Source organism: Centruroides sculpturatus, unplaced genomic scaffold, assembly GCF_000671375.1.
Source record: "Centruroides sculpturatus isolate CEXI.00-Female unplaced genomic scaffold, Cexi_2.0 scaffold522, whole genome shotgun sequence".
Lineage (NCBI taxonomy): Eukaryota > Metazoa > Arthropoda > Arachnida > Scorpiones > Buthidae > Centruroides > Centruroides sculpturatus.
Window position 1 is genome coordinate 377,755 of NW_019384746.1, and position 18,789 is coordinate 396,543.

The 18,789-nt window shown below is 33.3% G+C and overlaps 3 protein-coding genes and 3 non-coding genes across 7 annotated transcripts; 4 read left to right on the top strand and 2 right to left on the bottom strand.

Moving 5' to 3' along the window:
* LOC111628467 lies at positions 1-2,581 on the bottom strand. Its single transcript, XM_023372268.1, has 3 exons — positions 2,485-2,581; positions 906-1,233; positions 1-728 (listed from the first exon to the last, which is right to left on the bottom strand). Exons 2-3 carry the CDS (start codon positions 1,199-1,201, stop codon positions 272-274), a joined length of 753 nt encoding a protein of 250 aa, XP_023228036.1. The 5' UTR covers positions 1,202-1,233; positions 2,485-2,581; the 3' UTR covers positions 1-271.
* A 113-nt stretch (positions 2,582-2,694) lies between these two features.
* On the top strand, positions 2,695-2,800 carry LOC111628468. Its single transcript, XR_002757179.1, has one exon. It is a non-coding gene; the product is annotated as a U6 spliceosomal RNA (small nuclear RNA).
* A 431-nt stretch (positions 2,801-3,231) lies between these two features.
* Positions 3,232-3,313, bottom strand: Trnal-aag. The gene has a single exon. It is a non-coding gene; the product is annotated as a tRNA-Leu (tRNA).
* Positions 3,314-5,538: 2,225 nt separating this feature from the next.
* Positions 5,539-5,620, top strand: Trnal-uag. Its single transcript has one exon. It is a non-coding gene; the product is annotated as a tRNA-Leu (tRNA).
* Positions 5,621-6,651: 1,031 nt separating this feature from the next.
* Positions 6,652-8,028, top strand: LOC111628454 (lysozyme c-1-like). The gene is made up of 5 exons (XM_023372250.1): positions 6,652-6,787; positions 6,888-6,979; positions 7,571-7,634; positions 7,706-7,781; positions 7,899-8,028. Exons 1-5 carry the CDS (start codon positions 6,652-6,654, stop codon positions 7,963-7,965), a joined length of 435 nt encoding a protein of 144 aa, XP_023228018.1. The 3' UTR covers positions 7,966-8,028.
* Positions 8,029-12,321: 4,293 nt separating this feature from the next.
* LOC111628449 (serine/threonine-protein kinase Aurora-3-like) lies at positions 12,322-16,015 on the top strand. Of its 2 annotated transcripts, XM_023372247.1 has the most exons (11): positions 12,322-12,388; positions 12,460-12,523; positions 12,652-12,828; positions 12,906-13,082; positions 13,340-13,434; positions 13,513-13,649; positions 13,938-14,023; positions 14,096-14,171; positions 14,247-14,384; positions 14,453-14,532; positions 15,801-16,015. In XM_023372247.1, exons 1-11 carry the CDS (start codon positions 12,327-12,329, stop codon positions 15,885-15,887), a joined length of 1,179 nt encoding a protein of 392 aa, XP_023228015.1. In that variant the 5' UTR covers positions 12,322-12,326; the 3' UTR covers positions 15,888-16,015. The 2 variants fall into 2 exon arrangements, with proteins under 2 accessions (XP_023228015.1, XP_023228014.1); XM_023372246.1 differs by having other exon boundaries at positions 13,938-14,171.
* Positions 16,016-18,789: the final 2,774 nt, after the last annotated feature.

The window sequence follows — 18,789 nt, forward strand, 5'->3', positions numbered from 1 at the left end:
TAATAATTTGAACTCGATTTATTTTTACTTCCCGGTAATTTGAACACCATTTTAAGTTATCTTGAGATAAAATTATGCTTTTTTAGAAATATATCTCTTATACTTCTTATGTCTCTGGTAATACTGTATTTCAATTAAATCACTTTTGATGTTTTTCTAGATATATTTTATTCAAAATTTCTTTTAGCTTCTGATTTCTTTTTCTTTTGTATCTTTCATACTTTCTAAATAATTTTTTTTTTCTTCCAGCAAATTTTGATCTGTACATTTTTTAATTTTGCGATTTTTTAAGATGATGCTTTTTGTGCTTGAAAACCTTATTTTCCCTTTTTAATGGAGGTAAACTATTCAGTTTATTCGATTCGACTTTATGTAAATATGAATTCTCCTTTATTTTCATTTTATCTTTTTCATAGTATTTGAAAACGATTTCTCTTTGCACTGTTCCTTTATTTGTGTCGTTCTCAACCTTTGGAAATTCGCAAACAGGAGAAGGATTAAATAATTTCTTAATTTTTTCTTTTTCAGACAAATTTTTTGGAATTTTATTAATACGTTGGGTAATTTTTCTTTTAGACTGATTCATTTCTTCTTTTAATTTATAAGACCAATTTGTTCGCGGTTTTGCAAGTTGCGACAATCGTTCGCTGCATATCGATTTTGATACAACTCTTTTTGGAACGGGAAAGACAATTAATTTCGGTTTTATTTGTGTAGTAGGAATTTTACTGTAAATACATTTATTAATTTGAAAAGTATTTTAAACATTATATATTAGGCTGATCTTATTTTCTATAAATATTAATGTATTAAAGTACAAATTGAAAAAAAACTTAAAATTATTATAAATTGTTTAATACTTTTTAAACTACGTGCTACTGAAGAAAATTTACATAAAAACTTACGATATATGTTTTACAGAAGTTGTTGTGGATCCTTCTGTTATAAATGATTGCTGTATGGGATATTCTAAACACTTTTCTAATACAGTTGGCTCAATATATAATACATTTTTAGCTCTTTTTATAAAGTCTAATTGATCTGATCCATATAAAACAAAATAAGGAAATTTTGGACAAGCTAATTCTGCAATTCGTTCAGTTGGATGGAGAATTCTTGAAATGGGAATTAAAAAATAATCTTCGTAATTTTCTTTAATATTATTAGTATTTTTCTCTTCAGATTTTATGAAATTATTCATGATAATTTCAAAACATTTTGCTGTTCTTATTCCTATTATGAAATTAAAATGAGTTTTAATTTAAAAAATTTGTAAATTGTTGATATTTTTATTTAAAAAAACATTTGAAGTAAATAAATGTTGACAATGCCGGATTATGGATAAATTAAATGAAGACCGGTCATAAATAAATTTGAGGGTCTTCCTGTATAGGACGTCCTTAACGCATTAGGAAACTTATGCATTACCTACATAGTGGTGGTAGATTCAGGTGTCAAAAATCAAAAATTAAAATATATAGCGTGCTACATATATTGAATGGTCTGATGGCCGAGGAGTTAAGGTACTGGCTACCGCTTTGGGGGGTCCGGAAACGAATCCGGCGGGTCGAAATACCCCAGGAATTTTTCTTGGGTGGCCTCCATTGTGTGCTTGCGAAATTCACAGTGGATATGATTTTAAAAAAATGCTTATTTAGTGTCCACAGAACGGAAAAACTTTAAAAAAGTATAATTTTAAATATGCTACAGTATATCAAAACTAAGGACAACATTGTAATTTCATTATTTTTGTTACCACAATAAAAAGTCATCATTTATAGCTCAAGAATATTGCTGTTATAATTGTTATTACCAATATTAAAAGAAAAATTTTAATTTTTGTTGAACTTTTCCGTCCGATGGCTGGATTGTTATTAAAATATATCAAAGACAAGTCTGTCCAATAAGGAGCACCATTTATTTTGCGTTTAAGACATACACAATAATGGCGACAGGCCTTCCTTAAATGGTGCTTCTTATTGGACAGACTTGTCTTTGATATATTTTAATAACAATCCAGCCATCGGACGGAAAAATTCAACAAAAAGAAATTTTAAATGTACCGTCGCCAGGGGACAGCTTCAAAATCTACATATTCCAGCGCTTTTTTAGTAGATATAAAGTAGAACCATCCATTGGCCAGATGGATAAGAAGTAAGACGTCTGTGTCACCGATTCTTTTACTTTTGATTGGATGTTTGTGTTTTTTAAAGGACTTTTTTACCTTTTGGCGGCATGTAGCCTAAAAAGGAAGGCCTGTCGCCATTATTGTGTATGTCTTAAACGCAAAATAAATGGTGCTCCTTATTGGACAGACTTGTCTTTGATATATTTTAATAAAAATTTTAATATTATTTCTATTTGAATATAGAATTTTAAAACATAGTTATGCCGAAAAGAATTCTTAGAATGTTAATTCTAAGAATTCTTTTAAATTTGTGTCAGTATTTTGAAAATCTCTAAATTAAAATGTGATGTACTCACCGCAAAAATGTTAATTTTACTTTCGAGATCAGAAGAGAATTAATTTTAATAATATTAAGTTGTTACACATTAATTGAATTGTTACATAATGCTAAATTTACGATTGTTAATTAAATAAAGAAAGCGGTTAGGAGAAAGACCGAAACTTCCTTGCCTTCTTCTTAATTGATGCGGTATTTGTCGAAAACGATCGAGCGGTAGAGTAGCCGAGTACAACTTCGGTCATACATATTCTAAAACTGGAACGATACAGAAAATATTAGCATGGTCCCTGAGCGAGGATCACATGCAAAAACAAAAGAGAAAAAAAAGCGGTAGGGTGGCTGGCGGTCTAAGGCACCAGTCTCTTTAGAGGCGTGGGTTCAAATCCCACCCCTTCCAACGCGGTTTTTGCACATTCATCAAACGCGAAGCATCCTTTTTTACCCTTTACCTTATTTATACTAGATATTTTTACGCTTTTTTACGATAACGTTTAACGAACGCTGGTGCAAAGCGCTTGTCTGCAAACGTTTCTGTTATTTTAGTTTTCCACCGTAATATGTAAAACTCACATTCGCTTCAGAAATCTTTCCGATAACCTTAGATTTCTAAGCGCAAATAGATTGCAAATGCGTTTACGTATTGTGCAGACGTAGCAATACGATGGTTCTCCGTTCGTTCGTCTTCGTAAAAATCCACAAAAAGCGAGTGAGGAAAGCGACGATTTGATTTGATTTGCATATACCGACGCAAAACCACATTAATTGGCAGGGGTGGGATTCGAACCCACGCCACCAAAGAGACTAGTGCCTTAGACCAGCGCCTTAGACCGCTCGGCCACCCTACCAATTGTTACCAAAATTATAACTGTGCATGTTGATTGACACTTCGAGAAAACAAGCATAAAGTTTTCTATAGTAGTCAAGCTTTTGCCATATAAATTGACTACGAGTAATTAATTCTCTGCGACTGTATGGCCTCAAATTTGTTCTGTGCTAAACAAATACTTGTAATAGCCACAGATCGATTGCGTCACAAACACCGCCCGAAAAAAGGATAGGGTTTTAATCAGAAACGCGCTATCCATCGTTACTTCTTCGGAAATGTTATTTTTTTAGGTCTTCAATGTCATAATTCAATTTTACAACGGATGCCCAGGCAAACTGAAAGTTATATCTGGTCTTGTGTGACCACGTGTACCGTTTAAATCATAAACAACGCGCAATCAAAACGCAGCTTAGGGGTTGGTAGAAACTTTTAATGGAAAATCGCTTGAATTTTTGCGCCTATAGACGTTGTAGTCAACTGTAAAATTTGGCGCAAAACTTAAGCAAGAAACGACCAAAAGTTGACGTTGTAAACAGAAACGATCGCATCCGTATTCACCCTTATCTGTGTGTGGAATTTATCTCAAAGAAAGTCGCTATATTCAAAGTAGCAACAGATGCATTGTATTTGAAGTCAGGAAAAGACAAACGATTAGCTGACTGCTCTAGTCGCTGCAAGCGAAAAAAAAAGTCGAACACATAGACGAAAGGTTATATGAGTGCGCATAACGAAACGTTTGGATATTGCAAGAGCCTGTTTGAAGAACAAAACCGGAGCACGATTTCAAGGGTTTGTAGGGTGGCCGAACATTCTAAGGCGTTCGATTCATGTACTAGTTCATCCACTAGTGGCCAAGCGGTTCCATGCCCATGAACACTAGGACTTCGGTCGAGGGTTCACGCCTCGCCAGAACAGGCTGGCCACGTGGAGTTTTTCGAGTTTTCTCAATGTTTGTAGGGCCAGTCACTCTTAAAAGACCTCCCGGAAGGCATCTCCCTAGGCAGCTCGCCCAAGTGTTGCGTTGCTGATTCTCGAATAGGGAAAATGGTGACCATCTAATGATAAAAAAAAAAAAAAATGCTAGCTGAGATGATTATACGCTAGTGTGGTTGGCCTCTTTAGCCTCACATTGGCTGTTGTCTGCTGCTGACGGCACGCACCGGGTTTTAGGAGAAAGGCCGAAACCTTCTTGCCTTCCAGTGGGGTGCGATGACATTTGATGATAGGGAAGCTGTGCCGGCCCTGGATAGAATCACTGGAAGCGTTGTTATACGATACTTTGGTGTGCATTCACCAGCTAAACCTCGTGAGGTTGATGCTCTGTAAAGCACATGCGTAGAATCTGGCTGCTTTACACAATTAAAGTATTTTCGCCGTGGAAGCTATTCCGCATTCTACAATACAACGCTTCCATTGGGAATATGCATATACGAATTTATATTCGAATATACAATAGCAATCTTATCATTTTTTTCACATGTAGTATAGCAATCCATATATATAAAAACGAATGTATGTCTGCCTGTCCTTCATGTATTACTACACCATTTATCCGATTGCTATGAAAGTTTGGGAAGTTGTTTAATATACTCCCGCGAAGGTTTCTGGCATAGTACATTTATCCTACGACAGATGGCGCATGAGTATACGAGCATTTCATCGTGAGCATTTCAGCAACGTTAGGAGTTTAAACTTGAAATTTGGTACACAGTTAGGGTACGTTACGAGAACGCACACTAACAAGGGATTTTTTGACATCCCCCTCGCGGGGAAAGGGACAGGATTAAGGCTTCAACAATGGAAGTGTTAAGAATGGAAGTGTTAAGAGAAAGCAACGTGCAAGATTTACAGGCGCAGATGCGGTTTTTTGCGTTAAATCGAACATAATTTTAGACCCATCTAAAAATTTTCTAATTAGTCTGGAAACAGGAAAACCTAATTTTTGCATTCTGTGAAAACGGGTAAGATTAGCTGTAATGTAATAATCTTAATCTTCACTATCCTTACTTTTTGCCCAAGCAACGCCGGGCTTATCTGCTACTTTGTAATAAAATACAAAATGCGGTTATAATAAAATATTAATTTTAACTAATTCAAAGTATGTTAAAATATGAAAATAATCGCACAATATGTATTTATGCTTTAGAAAATACAAGGGAAGCGGTGCACACTTCCATGAACGGCACGCCGCTGTTAACGGCAAACCTTCTTAATTGATATGATATTTGCTGAAACTGCTGCAGCGGTAGGGTGGCCGAGCGGTCCAAGGCGCTGGTTTTAGGCACCAGTCTCTTCGGAGGCGTGGGTTCGAATCCCACCCCTATCAATTTGCTTTTTGTACATTTTTGAAACGCGAAGCTTTCTCTTTATCCTTCACGTTATTTGTATTAAACATTTTTACATGTTTAACATTTTCATGTTTAACAAACGCCGATGCAAAGCGCGCAGAAACAGTTTGTCTGTAAACGTTTCTGTTCTTTCAGTTTTCCACCGTAACGTGAAAAATTCGCATTCGCTTCAGAAATCTTCCGATAACCTTAGATTTCTAAGCGTAAATCGGATTTAGTGTCGACGCCCTTTGCTATTCCTGACGCGGGATTAAAGTCTCCCCTATTTTCACCTAGCTTACAAAATCATTCAAAGCGTCGTCTGTCTATCTTGATCTCGAGAACAAATTTAGATAGATAAAAGCCAAGACCAGTCGTGAAAAAAGCGATTAACTATATACGAACTTTCCAATCACAACCAGAATTCACGATATTTCAATTCAAAGTTTTCCTTGCAAGGAGTTAGATATATGATCAGCACGACTCGATTGCAAACGAAAACGAATGATGTACAGGGAAAATACACTACAGTACTAATTTGAGGCGGAGAGCATATGCTGTATTTTAAATTAAATAAATTAAAATTATAATTTAAACTTGCAGTCCGGCATTGCGACGATGTCAATAATTAACTTTTAAAATTTTTTCAAAACGACATTTTAACTAGCCATTAAAAAGTATGCTCATCCTGTTACTAATATAATTTTTACAAGGAATATTAAAAGTAATTTAAATAAAAATAGATACAGTGTTCTTAATGCAAACTTTCGTTTTCATATTATTCTGAGACTCTTAATTTATAATTAAAATTAATGCAAAAAGAATAAAAGAAATTATCTTATGTATCTTATCATATTAAAATAAACCGAATATATCGAAATTATCAAAATTTATCATTGTAAAGATATTTCAAAAAATCAATATTCTATTGGTTTTTTGAAATATCTTTACAGTGATAATATATTATCATTTATTTTACGGGTATAAAAATGGAAAAAATATATTTTTTTACTTTAATTTCTTGAGTAAGATGATTACAAAGTTGTTATGTATTATTAGTACTCTCTTTCTATCACTATACGTGATAGACGGAAAGAAGTTTGGACGGTGTGAACTAGCTAAAATTTTGGTTGCTCATGGCATTGCTCGAGACAAGATCTCTGACTGTAAGAATCTTTTGATAGTTATGAAAATTGTAAAAATTTTCTTATTATAGCTAGTTTTATCAATCGAACAGAAGATGTAATAAAAAAAATTAATATTTAGGGATCTGTTTGGCTGAACATGAAAGTTCATTAAACAGTGCTGCGAAGAGTCGCCCTAATAAAAATGGAAGCGTAGATTTTGGTATATTTCAGGTATGATTTATAAACATTTTTTAAAATTTCATATGCATTACTTTCCTGGCTGTTATGTAGGGAAAGTATTGGAATCGTGTCAAATTTGACCTTCCGAGATTTTTTCAAATCTCCGCGTTTTGAGACCTCCTGAATCCAAAAAGTCAAAAAAACTGCAAAAAGATTTCGGAAATATGTATGTATGTATGTATGTATGTGTATGGATGGATGTGTTTGTTTCTATTCCGCTTAATATCTCAATGATGCTCTCATGATGGCTTGTATATGAGGGGCATTGTGCTATTAAATTTTGATGGTGAAAGGTCCAGAGGGTAGGGAGATAAAAGGGGGTCATGTATCTCGAGATGGGTAGGACTTAATAAAGATTTTATTCGTTATTAACATTTACACTTTTCTTCTTTATAAAACTCATCCCAACCCTCAAAATTAAGCTTTTTGACATTTTATAGTAATTAAAAATATAAAAGTTTTTTCTAACACAATCTTATTTTTTGTTTTATAATATAAAAGGTTTTTTAAATTAAACCTCAATAGCCGGGAAAGTTATGCAACTCTCATTGCTAGATTTTTTTTCCTTTATATTTATTACAGATTAACAATAAATACTGGTGTACTCCTCCAAGTCAATATAATGAATGCAACATAGAATGTAGTAGTAAGTTTAATTAATATATAAAATTGTAAATAGAATAAAAACGATGTTTATTAATTAATTTATTTTTCCAGAATTTTTGGACGATAATCTAGATGATGATATTAAATGCGCAAAAAAGATTTATAACAGACATAAATTTGACGCTTGGTAAGAGAATTTTTTGATGATAATGTATGGTTTCGCTTTTACAATAAAACTATTAGTTATAATATTATATAAAAATATGCAAATTGAAAACATAGTAATTGTAATTATTATTCATAGGTATGCTTGGAAGAATAATTGCAAGGGTAAAGATTTAAAAGTATATGTGAAAGATTGTAAATATTGAGCTTTCTAAATGAGAAGAATATACTCGTAGTTTAGAAATACAGTAATAAATAAAAAATTTTCATGCAAAAAAAAGGTTTTGAAAAATTAATTGTTTATTTAATTATTTTGTAAAAATATAATAATGATTTTCATTATAAATGATTTAAAGAAGGGTATAGAAAATTGAATAAAGCAATTCGTTAACAGGTTTAAATAAGTCATCTCCTAGTCATCTTGAAAATATTATTAAACTGATTTTCGAATTTTCACAAGCAAATTAATTACTAAACTATTAAAATATAGAAAAAAAAAAAACCCTATTAAAATCAAAAATCCATTTAAATTCAGTTAAATTAATGGGTAGCATAAAACAATACGAAATACTTCTTTTTGTTTCCCATTCTTTCCGTTCTCTGGGCATTAATAGAGCCTGTTCTGTTTTTTTATAATAATCATGCCTTCATCCAGGCTCACAATGGGAAGAGCCTGACATATCAGGATGGACCACCATAAAAAATTTCTGGGATTCTATCTCATGCCGAAAGCCAAATTTTAGCCGTCTGGATGGCTACAGATTTGGATCTCCAAATCCGCCATTATCCACATACAAGTATTTGATTTGATTTAAGTAAAAAAAAAAACATGATTGAATACTAACTAAATCAGAATTTGATGTTAAGTGTTTCAAAATAAATGATACATTTGAGTTAAATAATGCACTGGCGTTTATATTATGCTAACAAAATGTACACGTATTTTCTTAAAACAGTATTTAATTAAGTTAATAGACTATAAATAAGAGGAAAGTCAATATGGTTCCTTACGTCGTCACCTGTAAGTTACAGAATATGATAAATTTGAATGTTAGTTATCCGGATGTATGAATGCTTTTTTTTCTATTCGCATTGAACGAATGTTAAGAAGTCTAAGATCTATACACGCACACTTTACAAGTCCATTCCTTTGAGAATATACATTACATCAAGAGCCTTTTGAATCACTCTGTACAATTCATATTTATTTAACTTTTTCTATATACTTGTCATTATATTCTATTTTAGCCATAATATAATACTATAATGAAGAAAGTCTATTACAACAGGATTCTGTGCATAGCAAATTAATTACAGATGAAAACATTACAAATTGTTATTATTGTTTTTTTATTATCAAGCAATAGTAATTTAAAAAGTTTGGTTTCATTTTTAACAAGTAACATTAATAATTGTTTAAACTTTTTCATCCTCTGAACACTAACGAGTGAGAGGTCCTTTTTAGTTATACTCAACGTGGATTCAGCCCGGCTCCCAATGGGAGCGAGGGACGTCACATATCAGGAAAAGATCTCCTATGAAAAATACTGTGTTTGCTCACCTAAATATTAAGGCTTTATTTGTTTTAATAGAATTTTAGAGTCCATCTTTATTTTTTGTTTTTCTTTACATCATTTTGGTTTCAATTATATACTATTTCTGAATACAAATATCTTAACGTTTCCCATCATTTTATTGATTTGATAAATTTAGATGATGACAATTTCTGTAATTACTCTTCAGAAAATTATATTATATGAAACAATTATAACATTATATAAATTATGTATACGCATATAAAAAAAGTATATTTATATCAATACATTGATAAAAAAGACAGACAATTATTCTCATCGGAAAACTATCAATTGCGATATGCACGGTAGGAACACTGATAAATATCTTTAATCTGAAAAATAATACTTCTGTCGTAACTGACAACGAATACTCTAAACCATAATTGAATTGTCATTATGAAAAATTAACTATAACCTATTAAGTCTATGAGACTTACGTATGTATGATTTTATGTAAATTTGTATCTGATTCGATCCCGGATTTCACAGAGCCATAAGTTTACTTATTCGCAGCCTCCTCATCGGATTCCTGCTCTGTATTAATCATTAGCTGCATTTGATTATTTATTTATTTATTTATTTATTTAAGTTGCTTAGCTTGATTTTTATTCATTTTCTTCCAAATATTCTTTTCACATAAGATTAATTTTGACTTTTTATCAGATAGTTCTGGAAAAGTATCAACATTTATCTTTTTAAATTTTACTTAAAAAGTAATATTATCTAATTTTTTTTTACAATCAGATAATATTAATATTTTGTACACTTCGTTTACTTTATGTTCAGTTTATAAATATTTTAATTTCATTCGTGCAAAAAAAGAAGGAAAAAATAACGATAAAATTTGTGCCCTATGTTTTCCGACATCTAGAAAATAACGAAGACTATAATAAGAGAAAAACTATAAAGAATATGTAGTATTTTAATTTATTACATATAACTTTTATATTAATAATTAATCGCTATAGAGCAAAACACATTCTACATTTTTATTTGGTAGGTGTAAGCTAATTAAAAAAAAAAAAAAGTGGTTTAGTTAAGCAAAATCCGAAACTATCGAATGAGATTGTCAGATGAGGTGATAATGTTCGGTGGCCTGTTAAGCCTCACGTTGTTGTCTGCTACCGTCAGCACGCACTGGGATTTAGATAAAAGGACGAAGCCTTCTTATCTTCTTTTTAATTGATATGGCATTTGTCGAAAACGATCGAGCGGTAGGGTGGCCGAGCGGTCTAAGGCGCTGGTTTAAGGCACCAGTCTCTTCGGAGCAGTGGCGTAGCGTGGGTGTTAGCCGCCCGGGGCGGAGGAAAATTTCGGACCCCTTATTTAGATATTTCAATTTACAAGACCAAAATTCAGTTTTGTCACAGAACAAGCAATGAAAAATTCGGTGGTAGTGCAGCGACCTGTTTAATTAATTAAAATACAGTAGTTCTATTGAATATTAGTGGTGTATATGAACGCGAATGAATCGTACAAGAAAAAAAAGAGGTCAACAGGTTTCGCATGATTTCCTTGGAAAAAAAAAATTATTAGTTCACCCGGACGGCGAGCCGATTCCCGGACTGTCCCGACGATAGATTGGGTTGTTTCAAATTTTTACAAGATATTATTATTATTTATTGTGAAATTTTGCCGCCCCCTAAAAAGAGCCGCCCGGGGCGGGCCGCCCCTGCCGCCCCCACTACGGTACGCCACTGGTGAGGCGCGAACCACGAGCTCGATGTTTAATCCACTCGGACACTGAAGCGCTTCTTTTATATATAAAAGAAACACTTCTCAAGATTATAATAAATACAAAGACGTTAGTGTTTCGTCCGGAAAAACAAAGGTTTGATCGCTGTAAAGACACGTATACTTTTGAACCTTTTTCATATTCCTTCTGATCATATATAACGGAAAAAAAAGAAAAATGGCGATGATTAAAGAACCAGCAAATCACGAAATTTTGTATACATTTTTGGACTCGGGAGACCTTTAATCGTCGAGAAATGGAAAAACTTCGGGTTTGTTTTGTACGAGCGAAAGAGCACAAATTGGTTCACTTTCGGGCCTAACAAAGATTTTCTTCGTTATTCTTATCTTATAAAACTTATTTATACCCAGAAAATTAAGTTGTTCGACATCTATATCTATATCTATATCTATCTATATATATATAAATGGACATGTATGTCCCTATATTTCACTTTTCCGCCAAAACTACACATCGCACGTGAATGGTGTTTGTATTGGTGGTAGCCCCAAGTCTCCATCCGTGCATAGGGGTGGTTGCGTCTCGATAGCTATAAGAGTGCGGGAGATATGAGGCTGAAAGTGGTTGAAAGTGGCTTTCTATTTCGAATGTTTTGTTCGAATTTGTTCGAATTAAATTCAAACATAAAATTCGAATATTGGTTCGATTATAGAACGATTGTAAACGTTCCAGAAACGTTGAAAATAGTTCGTTTGACTAGACGTGAACAGGAGACGTTCAGAAATAGAATCGGGACCAGGTCTCTAATTAGTCTGGAAACGGGGGACCTAATTCTTGCATTCTGTGAAAACGGGTAAGATTGGCTATAATGTAATTATCTTAATCTTCACTATCGTTACTTTTTGCCCACAAATAAAAACCCAGCGAAGCGGGTCCTTGCAGCTAGATTCTAGATTGCTTAGAAAAACAGTATTTTATATATAAAAAATATAAACTATATTACATACAAATGTACGAACAAATAAAAACCCAGCGAAGCGGGTCCTTGCAGCTAGTTTTATAATAAATTGTTTTATATCTTTTATATAAAAGATTTTCAATAAAATATTATAAGAGATGGCGCCACACGCAATTCTAAATGTTAACGAGAAATTTAAGAAACTCCTTACTAGATTTTCAATTTTTTTCACACACAAAATTTCATATAAATAAAAAAAAAACATTAAATTTAATGTCATATTTCAACAATGTTGTTGATGTAACAATTTCCAATTGTTTCAATTGTTGAAGCAAAATGAAGCGTTCTTTCGAAAGTATACGTTTGCGATTTTCTAGTGAGAAAATGAAGAGAGAAAGGTAAATTTATTCAAAAGCAATGTTTACGAATGACATTTCTTTGATATTTATTTAAAATTTCATCAATTTAGTTATAATAGAAGTGATGGAGCTGAACCCGACGGTCAGCAAAATCAGAATTATTGGATTAATAATGTAAGTTATTCAATTTCATTTATCAACTTAAAAATTAATTTTTTGATTAAAAGTCAATTAATAAGTCTTTACTCGATTTTGAAATATGCATTAAGAGTAACAAATATTATTATTTTGACTTTCCGTAGAAATTTAATGATTTGCCCGCCAATGAGTGTTTCTCCGCTTACAACGGAGATTCACCATTCGAGGTGAACAAATTTAAGAGAAATTTAAAGATTGGAAGATTTAAACAGTTTTTCAAAAGTATATTTTCTAAACTGTTGCGCTGTTGTTGCGTAAAAGAAGAAAATTCCGATTCACCGGTAACACTCGAGTTTCTTTGCTTTTCTCTGTTTTTCAATTAACGAACTTTAAACTAAAATATTTTATAATTTAAAAGTGCGAATCGGAGGATTTTCAATCTGGACTTGAACGTCTAAACAACACTAAAGAGAAGTACAAATTCCAAGAAATTGGTGAAGGATCTTTTGGCACAGTCTATGTGGGTCGGTCTAAAAGTTCCGACAAAGCAATCGCTGTCAAAGCCATCAAGAAACGACGGTTTTCCCTAAAGCAGGTATGCATTGAGCCTTGTTTTCCATATTCTTTCTATCTAAAAACGATACAATGTCTGTAACGACGTTGGTACAATCCAAGAATCGAAGAATGCTACTTTATTTTATGTTTGAAGTTTGTACACCTGACTGAAAAAACACAGTTCATTTATATAATAATGTTGTTGTTAATACTTTTCAAAAATATTCTATAAACAACTAATGCATAATATATTAATTTCATATTTCGTATATATTAATTATACTTTTTTATTTACAGGAATTCGATATTCTCAAAGAAGGAACTGCTTGGCGCCGTGTATCTAATCATCCTCACATTGTCAGTTTTATTGGTCTCTTCGAAACTGATATTAGGTAAGCTTTATGTTTTTTGATATTACTGATTTGTAACATCTTATGTGTTTCGGGTAATAAACTATTCGTGTTTTTCAGTCACTGTTTCGTCTGTGATTACGTGAATGGAGAGAATTTGACCGACTTTTTGGAAATAAATGGAATATTATCGGAAAACCAAGCTAAAACGATCGGTGCACAACTTGCTTCGGCCATCATTTACATTCACGATAAAGGTATTTTATTTAAATATATTTATACATATAAATTTTCTTATGTATGCACGGTGTGACAAATTATTTTACTCTCTCCGATAGAAATTTTGATAACTTAGTCACTGTTTCGTCTGTGATTATGTGAATGGAGAGAATTTGACCGACTTCTTGGAAATAAATGGAATATTATCGGAAACCCAAGCTAAAACGATCGGTGCACAACTTGCTTCGGCCATCATTTACATTCACGATAAAGGTATATTTTCTTACGTATGCACGTGTGACAAATTATTTTAGTCTCTCCGATAGAAATTATTCACAGAGATATAAGCTCAAACAACATATTAATAGATAAGAAAAATGAAGCACATTTGATTGACTTTGGTCTGTGCACGGTAAGTACTGTAGGCCTCTTACTGTTTTTCAACTGTGCTTTTCTTATGACATGCCGATTTTATTGTTTTCAGTTCGAACGCCGTCCAAAATACTTCTGTGGCACTCTGTTCTATTTATGCCCAGAAATTCTTCAACGGAAGGAATACGGTAAGAAGCGATATTTACATTTAATGGAATTTTTATTTCTTTCTTTTATTGGTGAAATCAATGTATGGTTTACAGACGCTTACTGCGATTGGTGGGCGTTTGGAGTTGTATTATACGAGATTTTGGTTGGAAAAACTCCAATGAACGTTTATTTGGAAGAAATTATGACCATTGAAGATTTCCAGTCATTGCCGATAACCGAGAAACTTCAAAGTAAGTATTAATTCAGAATTCGTTAAGAAATAAAGGAAACGATGATTAATATTAAAATGCCGTTGCAGTTGTTGAAGAAGTGGAGTTAACGTATCCTTTTGAACTACCGCAGGATGCCAAAAAAATAATCCAGGATTTGTTACAGAAAGTAAGTTGCATTTTATGTAACTGATTTTTTGATTTTTCTACTATACATTTCACGAGAGAAAAATTTTTTTGAATATTCTTTTTACATGTCGTGTTGTTTATTTTGATATATTAAACGTTTTATATTATCTTAAGTCATACAATTTTACACGTTTTATAATTAACGTGAGCTTTTTAAAGCATTTTAAAATTTTTTACTGAATCGTTTTACTATTAGTTAATTACGTTAATCGCGCATTGAATTCCGGTTTTCAGTAACTGACTTAATTACATTTTAATCATTGATAAGAAATTTAAAAAGTCATCGACCTACCACACCTTACTTGTTTGTTTCATTGCAATTTCTCTGATATTGTTTAACAAAGACAAAAGTATGGTAATTGAATCGAGAAGTTGCAACAAGTACAATTATATGACCGCAGGGTCGGCACCTCTTTGATGCCTTGTCAAAACTGACACCATCGTGTCTTTTCGGACAGACACAGAAACCTGATTGGTCGCAAATTTCGTTGCGCGAGCGGTCGCGCTTGTAGGCTTCCGGATTCTAAATGGAGGCGGAAAAAGATTACCGGAAGAAGTACACTTCACAGATTAACATTTAACAAAAAATACCCGTTTATTGGTAGCTATTATTTACATTTTAGAAGCTTAATAACACAATGGCTACAAAAAATTATTATTTATTAAATCGTGCTTAGCACGATTGCTAAAAAGTGAGGGATAAACCTATCGCGACCCTGACCGAAAGAGAGAGCGTGCAGTAAGTTCGCTAGATGATAAATACTTTAAAATACTCGTAAGTCCTAGACTTACGAGTATTTTAAGGTATTTATTATCTCGTATCGATGATAGATCTAGGATCGATGATCCTAGACGTATCGATGCGACGTAGGTGTGAAAGTTCGGAAACTGAGTTCGGAGAGTAATCCTTTTTTGTCTTCTTAGACGGCGGCGAGCGACGACGGCTGGAACAGCGGGTCGGAACACATACACACACACACTTTAGAAAAGGTTGATGACGACTGCTCCGGGTTGTCATCATCCCTCTTTTATATTAGGGGCTCCTCCTGGGTTTTCCCATGACTTGGTTAAGTTTTTTAGTATTTTAGGACCAATAGTTAAATCTTGACTCGTTGGTTCCGAAGTAAGTCCGTGGGAAACAGGTTTAATCATCTCTTGGATGATTTTTCTCTCGAAAAATTTGTTTATATAAATTTTTTCGTCAGGCCCGTGCTCACAATTAACTATTATTATTGTTGACCATTTCAGAATCCTGAGGAACGTCTTACAGAAGAAAAAATAAAAAATCACAAATTTTTCGATGATGTGTCGTGGCCTATAATGCCAGAGAACTAAATCTTTATTTAAGAGATGCAAAGAATTGTTCGAATGGATTATTTCTGTCCTTTCGTTCCTTTTATTTTAAATGTTTTCTTTTAATTTCATACTTTATTCGTTATAAATAAAGCTTAATTAATTACAAATCGTTCCTCTTGTTTTGATTGTGTCACTCGTCTGACTTTTATATGATCCGCATCATAAATACGTTATTATAAATGATATGTAATTAGGAATCATTCAGTGACACGTTGTCCATGGAAGCTGTGGAAACGCCGCTTCCCTTGTTTTATTTTAAATATAAATACATATTGTTCCAGTGATTCTCAACAATTTTTTCGTCGCGATACACTTTTAATAATTAAAAAATTTGGCGGCACACATGGTTACTTCGGTAAGTACCGCAGAACAACCAGTGACGTCATAACAGTGATTTTTAAACGAATTTGGTTATTTGGGTATTTTCTAAACGCTTTGGTAACTATCGGCATTTACCCGTAACACTGGATACAATTTCCAAACGCGCTCTAGGAAGGTAGAATCGATTAAACTACTTGTCTGACGTCGCTTATGTATGGATATTAGAGAGGTTGCGGCCGACGTTTTCAACGCGAAAATGTATACGTCGGACGTTCAGCGCCGTTTTCCTATAAGCCTAGAAGTTTGACAATGGTGTTTGGATAGTCAGTGGAATCATGCTCGACGTCCCAAACACCATTGCCAAACCTCTAGGCTTATAGGAAAACGGCGCTAAACGTCCGACGTACACGTTTTCGCGTTGAAAACGTCAGCCGCAACCTGTCTATTTGCAGTAGTTGAGAATCACTGTATTGTGCGATTATTTTAATATTTTAGCGTATTTTTAATTACTTAAAATTAACATTTTAATATATCCGCATTATTATTTTATTACAAATTTCTATACATGTGAAAAATAAAGATAAGATTGTATATTCGAATATAAATTTGTATATGCATATTCTTAATGGAATCGCTGTATCGTCGAATACGGAACAGCTTGCACGGCGAAAATATCTGAATAGTGTAAAGCAGTCAGATTACAGGCATTCGCGCGCTTTACAGAGCACCAAACTCACACGGTTTAGCTGATGGATGCTACACACCAAAATATCGTATAACGCTTTCAACGATTCTATCCATTAGCCACTCGTAGGTAACTATTTGACTAAGTGGATTGTTTTAAGATTTAAAAAGTGAAGAATATTTTCTGTTATTTTTATGTACGTTTTGTCGAAATTTAATTCTTAATTTTAAAGTAAGTTAATTGTATGAGAAGCCGGTGGGGTTGAAGAGTAAAGCTCTAATCCATTTTGCGACATCAGGACAGCAAGTTCCGCTCAATTGTTACTGGATGGCTGTTATCGGTTTTTTTTTAACTCTTTCCGCCCTGTGGGCACCAAGAGGGCTTTTTTTTGCAAGCTTATTATGGATTCGGCCAGGCCCACAATGGGGCTGCCGGGTGGTGAGGGCCCGACATATCCGAACGGACCACCCCCGAAAAATTCCTGGGGACTTTTCGACCCGTTCGGATTCGAGCCCGGGTCCCCCAGAGCGGTAGGCTACAACCTTGACCGCTCGGCCATCCGGCCGCAACTGTTATCGAGTTAGTATTTAAATTAATTGGAGGACGTTTTCTTACATCGAGTGGGGAGGTGCGACGAGTCCGCCGATAGGGTGACTGTTGTCCGAGTTAAGACAGTTTGACAAGTTAACTAAAAAATAAAGGTTTAATAAACTAAAGTAAGCGATATGTAGAAGCTACTAAATCTATACACAACTACAATTATCTGTTTGGTGGGATAATAGATATCTATATATATTGTCCTTTATATGTACTTGAACCGAGAGAGTGTACAATTCTAATTCCATTTTTAAGTACAATACCTCGTGACAATAACTCAATGTTTTTGGATCCTGTTCATGCGATGGTGGGGAAGACGATCGTGGATCTAGTCGAAATAGTATCGGCGGTTAGTAAGGAGTAAGGTTTTATGATAACACAGCTTCCCTATCATTAAACTTCACCGTACGCCACTGGAATCACTGAATGACTTATGAATGAAAGAAAGGTTTCGATAGGCAATCTTATAAACGAGTTATATAATTAAAACGAGCAATTAAATATTGTGACATCGTCACAATGCTGGGCTGCAATTTTTAATCTTATATTTTTTTTAATTATTTAATTAAAAATATATGCTTTTACCTGAAATTAGTAGTTGTTTGCCCCTGTGCGTTATACTTTACCTTTAAAAAATATTTCGTGCTGTCATCTATCCGGTGAAAATTTCGGAATTGATATTACGTTACTTTCGGTTCTCTTTGAAGTTTCTGTATAGTAAATTGGGGTTTTCTTACTTTCCGGTTTTATTTTTGGTTTCCTCTTTCATGTTCACTGCGTTGCTCCGTTTTTTCTTTGTGATCTTAACTACGTTCTCGAGATTAAGGAAAGATATGCAGCCGGAGAAATAAACAGGTAATAAAATTATGTCTATCAAACGGTAAACCCGAGATGGCGATATAATCAAGTCTGCTTTAATCAAGAGTTCAATTGGTAAAAGAAATTTTTACTCTGTACACATTTCAAGATTAAAATATCCCCCTTTCAGGTAATAGATACATAAAAGAATTTCTACATTAGTAATTTTAAAACGACAGGGTAAAAAATATAATAAACATTTAATTATCAAAGTCGAATTTTTACTTAAACACATCACAGTAACATCACAATACGTTCTTCGAAACGTTTAGTAGGAACTTCCTTGTTTTCAAAACTTTAAGAACAAAAAAAAAAAAAAAAATAGAAAAACAATAAGGCAAAGAATTAGATTTAAAAAATTAAATAAAATATACATCGACACATAAAAATGTCGAGAAAAATTCATACAATTTTGAAGAC

What these genes read in the sequence shown, in the direction of transcription:
- LOC111628449 (XM_023372246.1), top strand. Translation starts at nt 12,327, where the DNA reads ATGAAGCGTTCTTTCGAAAGTATACGTTTGCGATTTTCTAGTGAGAAA. An exon ending in AGAATTATTGGATTAATAAT is followed by an intron (nt 12,524 to 12,651) that starts GTAAGTTATTCA and finishes GACTTTCCGTAG; the next exon opens with AAATTTAATGATTTGCCCGC. An exon ending in GACGGTTTTCCCTAAAGCAG is followed by an intron (nt 13,083 to 13,339) that starts GTATGCATTGAG and finishes TTTTATTTACAG; the next exon opens with GAATTCGATATTCTCAAAGA.
- LOC111628454 (XM_023372250.1), top strand. Translation starts at nt 6,652, where the DNA reads ATGATTACAAAGTTGTTATGTATTATTAGTACTCTCTTTCTATCACTA. An exon ending in TCGAGACAAGATCTCTGACT is followed by an intron (nt 6,788 to 6,887) that starts GTAAGAATCTTT and finishes ATTAATATTTAG; the next exon opens with GGATCTGTTTGGCTGAACAT. An exon ending in ATGCAACATAGAATGTAGTA is followed by an intron (nt 7,635 to 7,705) that starts GTAAGTTTAATT and finishes TTATTTTTCCAG; the next exon opens with AATTTTTGGACGATAATCTA.
- LOC111628467 (XM_023372268.1), bottom strand. Translation starts at nt 1,201, where the DNA reads ATGAATAATTTCATAAAATCTGAAGAGAAAAATACTAATAATATTAAA. An exon ending in ACTTCTGTAAAACATATATC is followed by an intron (nt 729 to 905) that starts GTAAGTTTTTAT and finishes ATGTATTTACAG; the next exon opens with TAAAATTCCTACTACACAAA.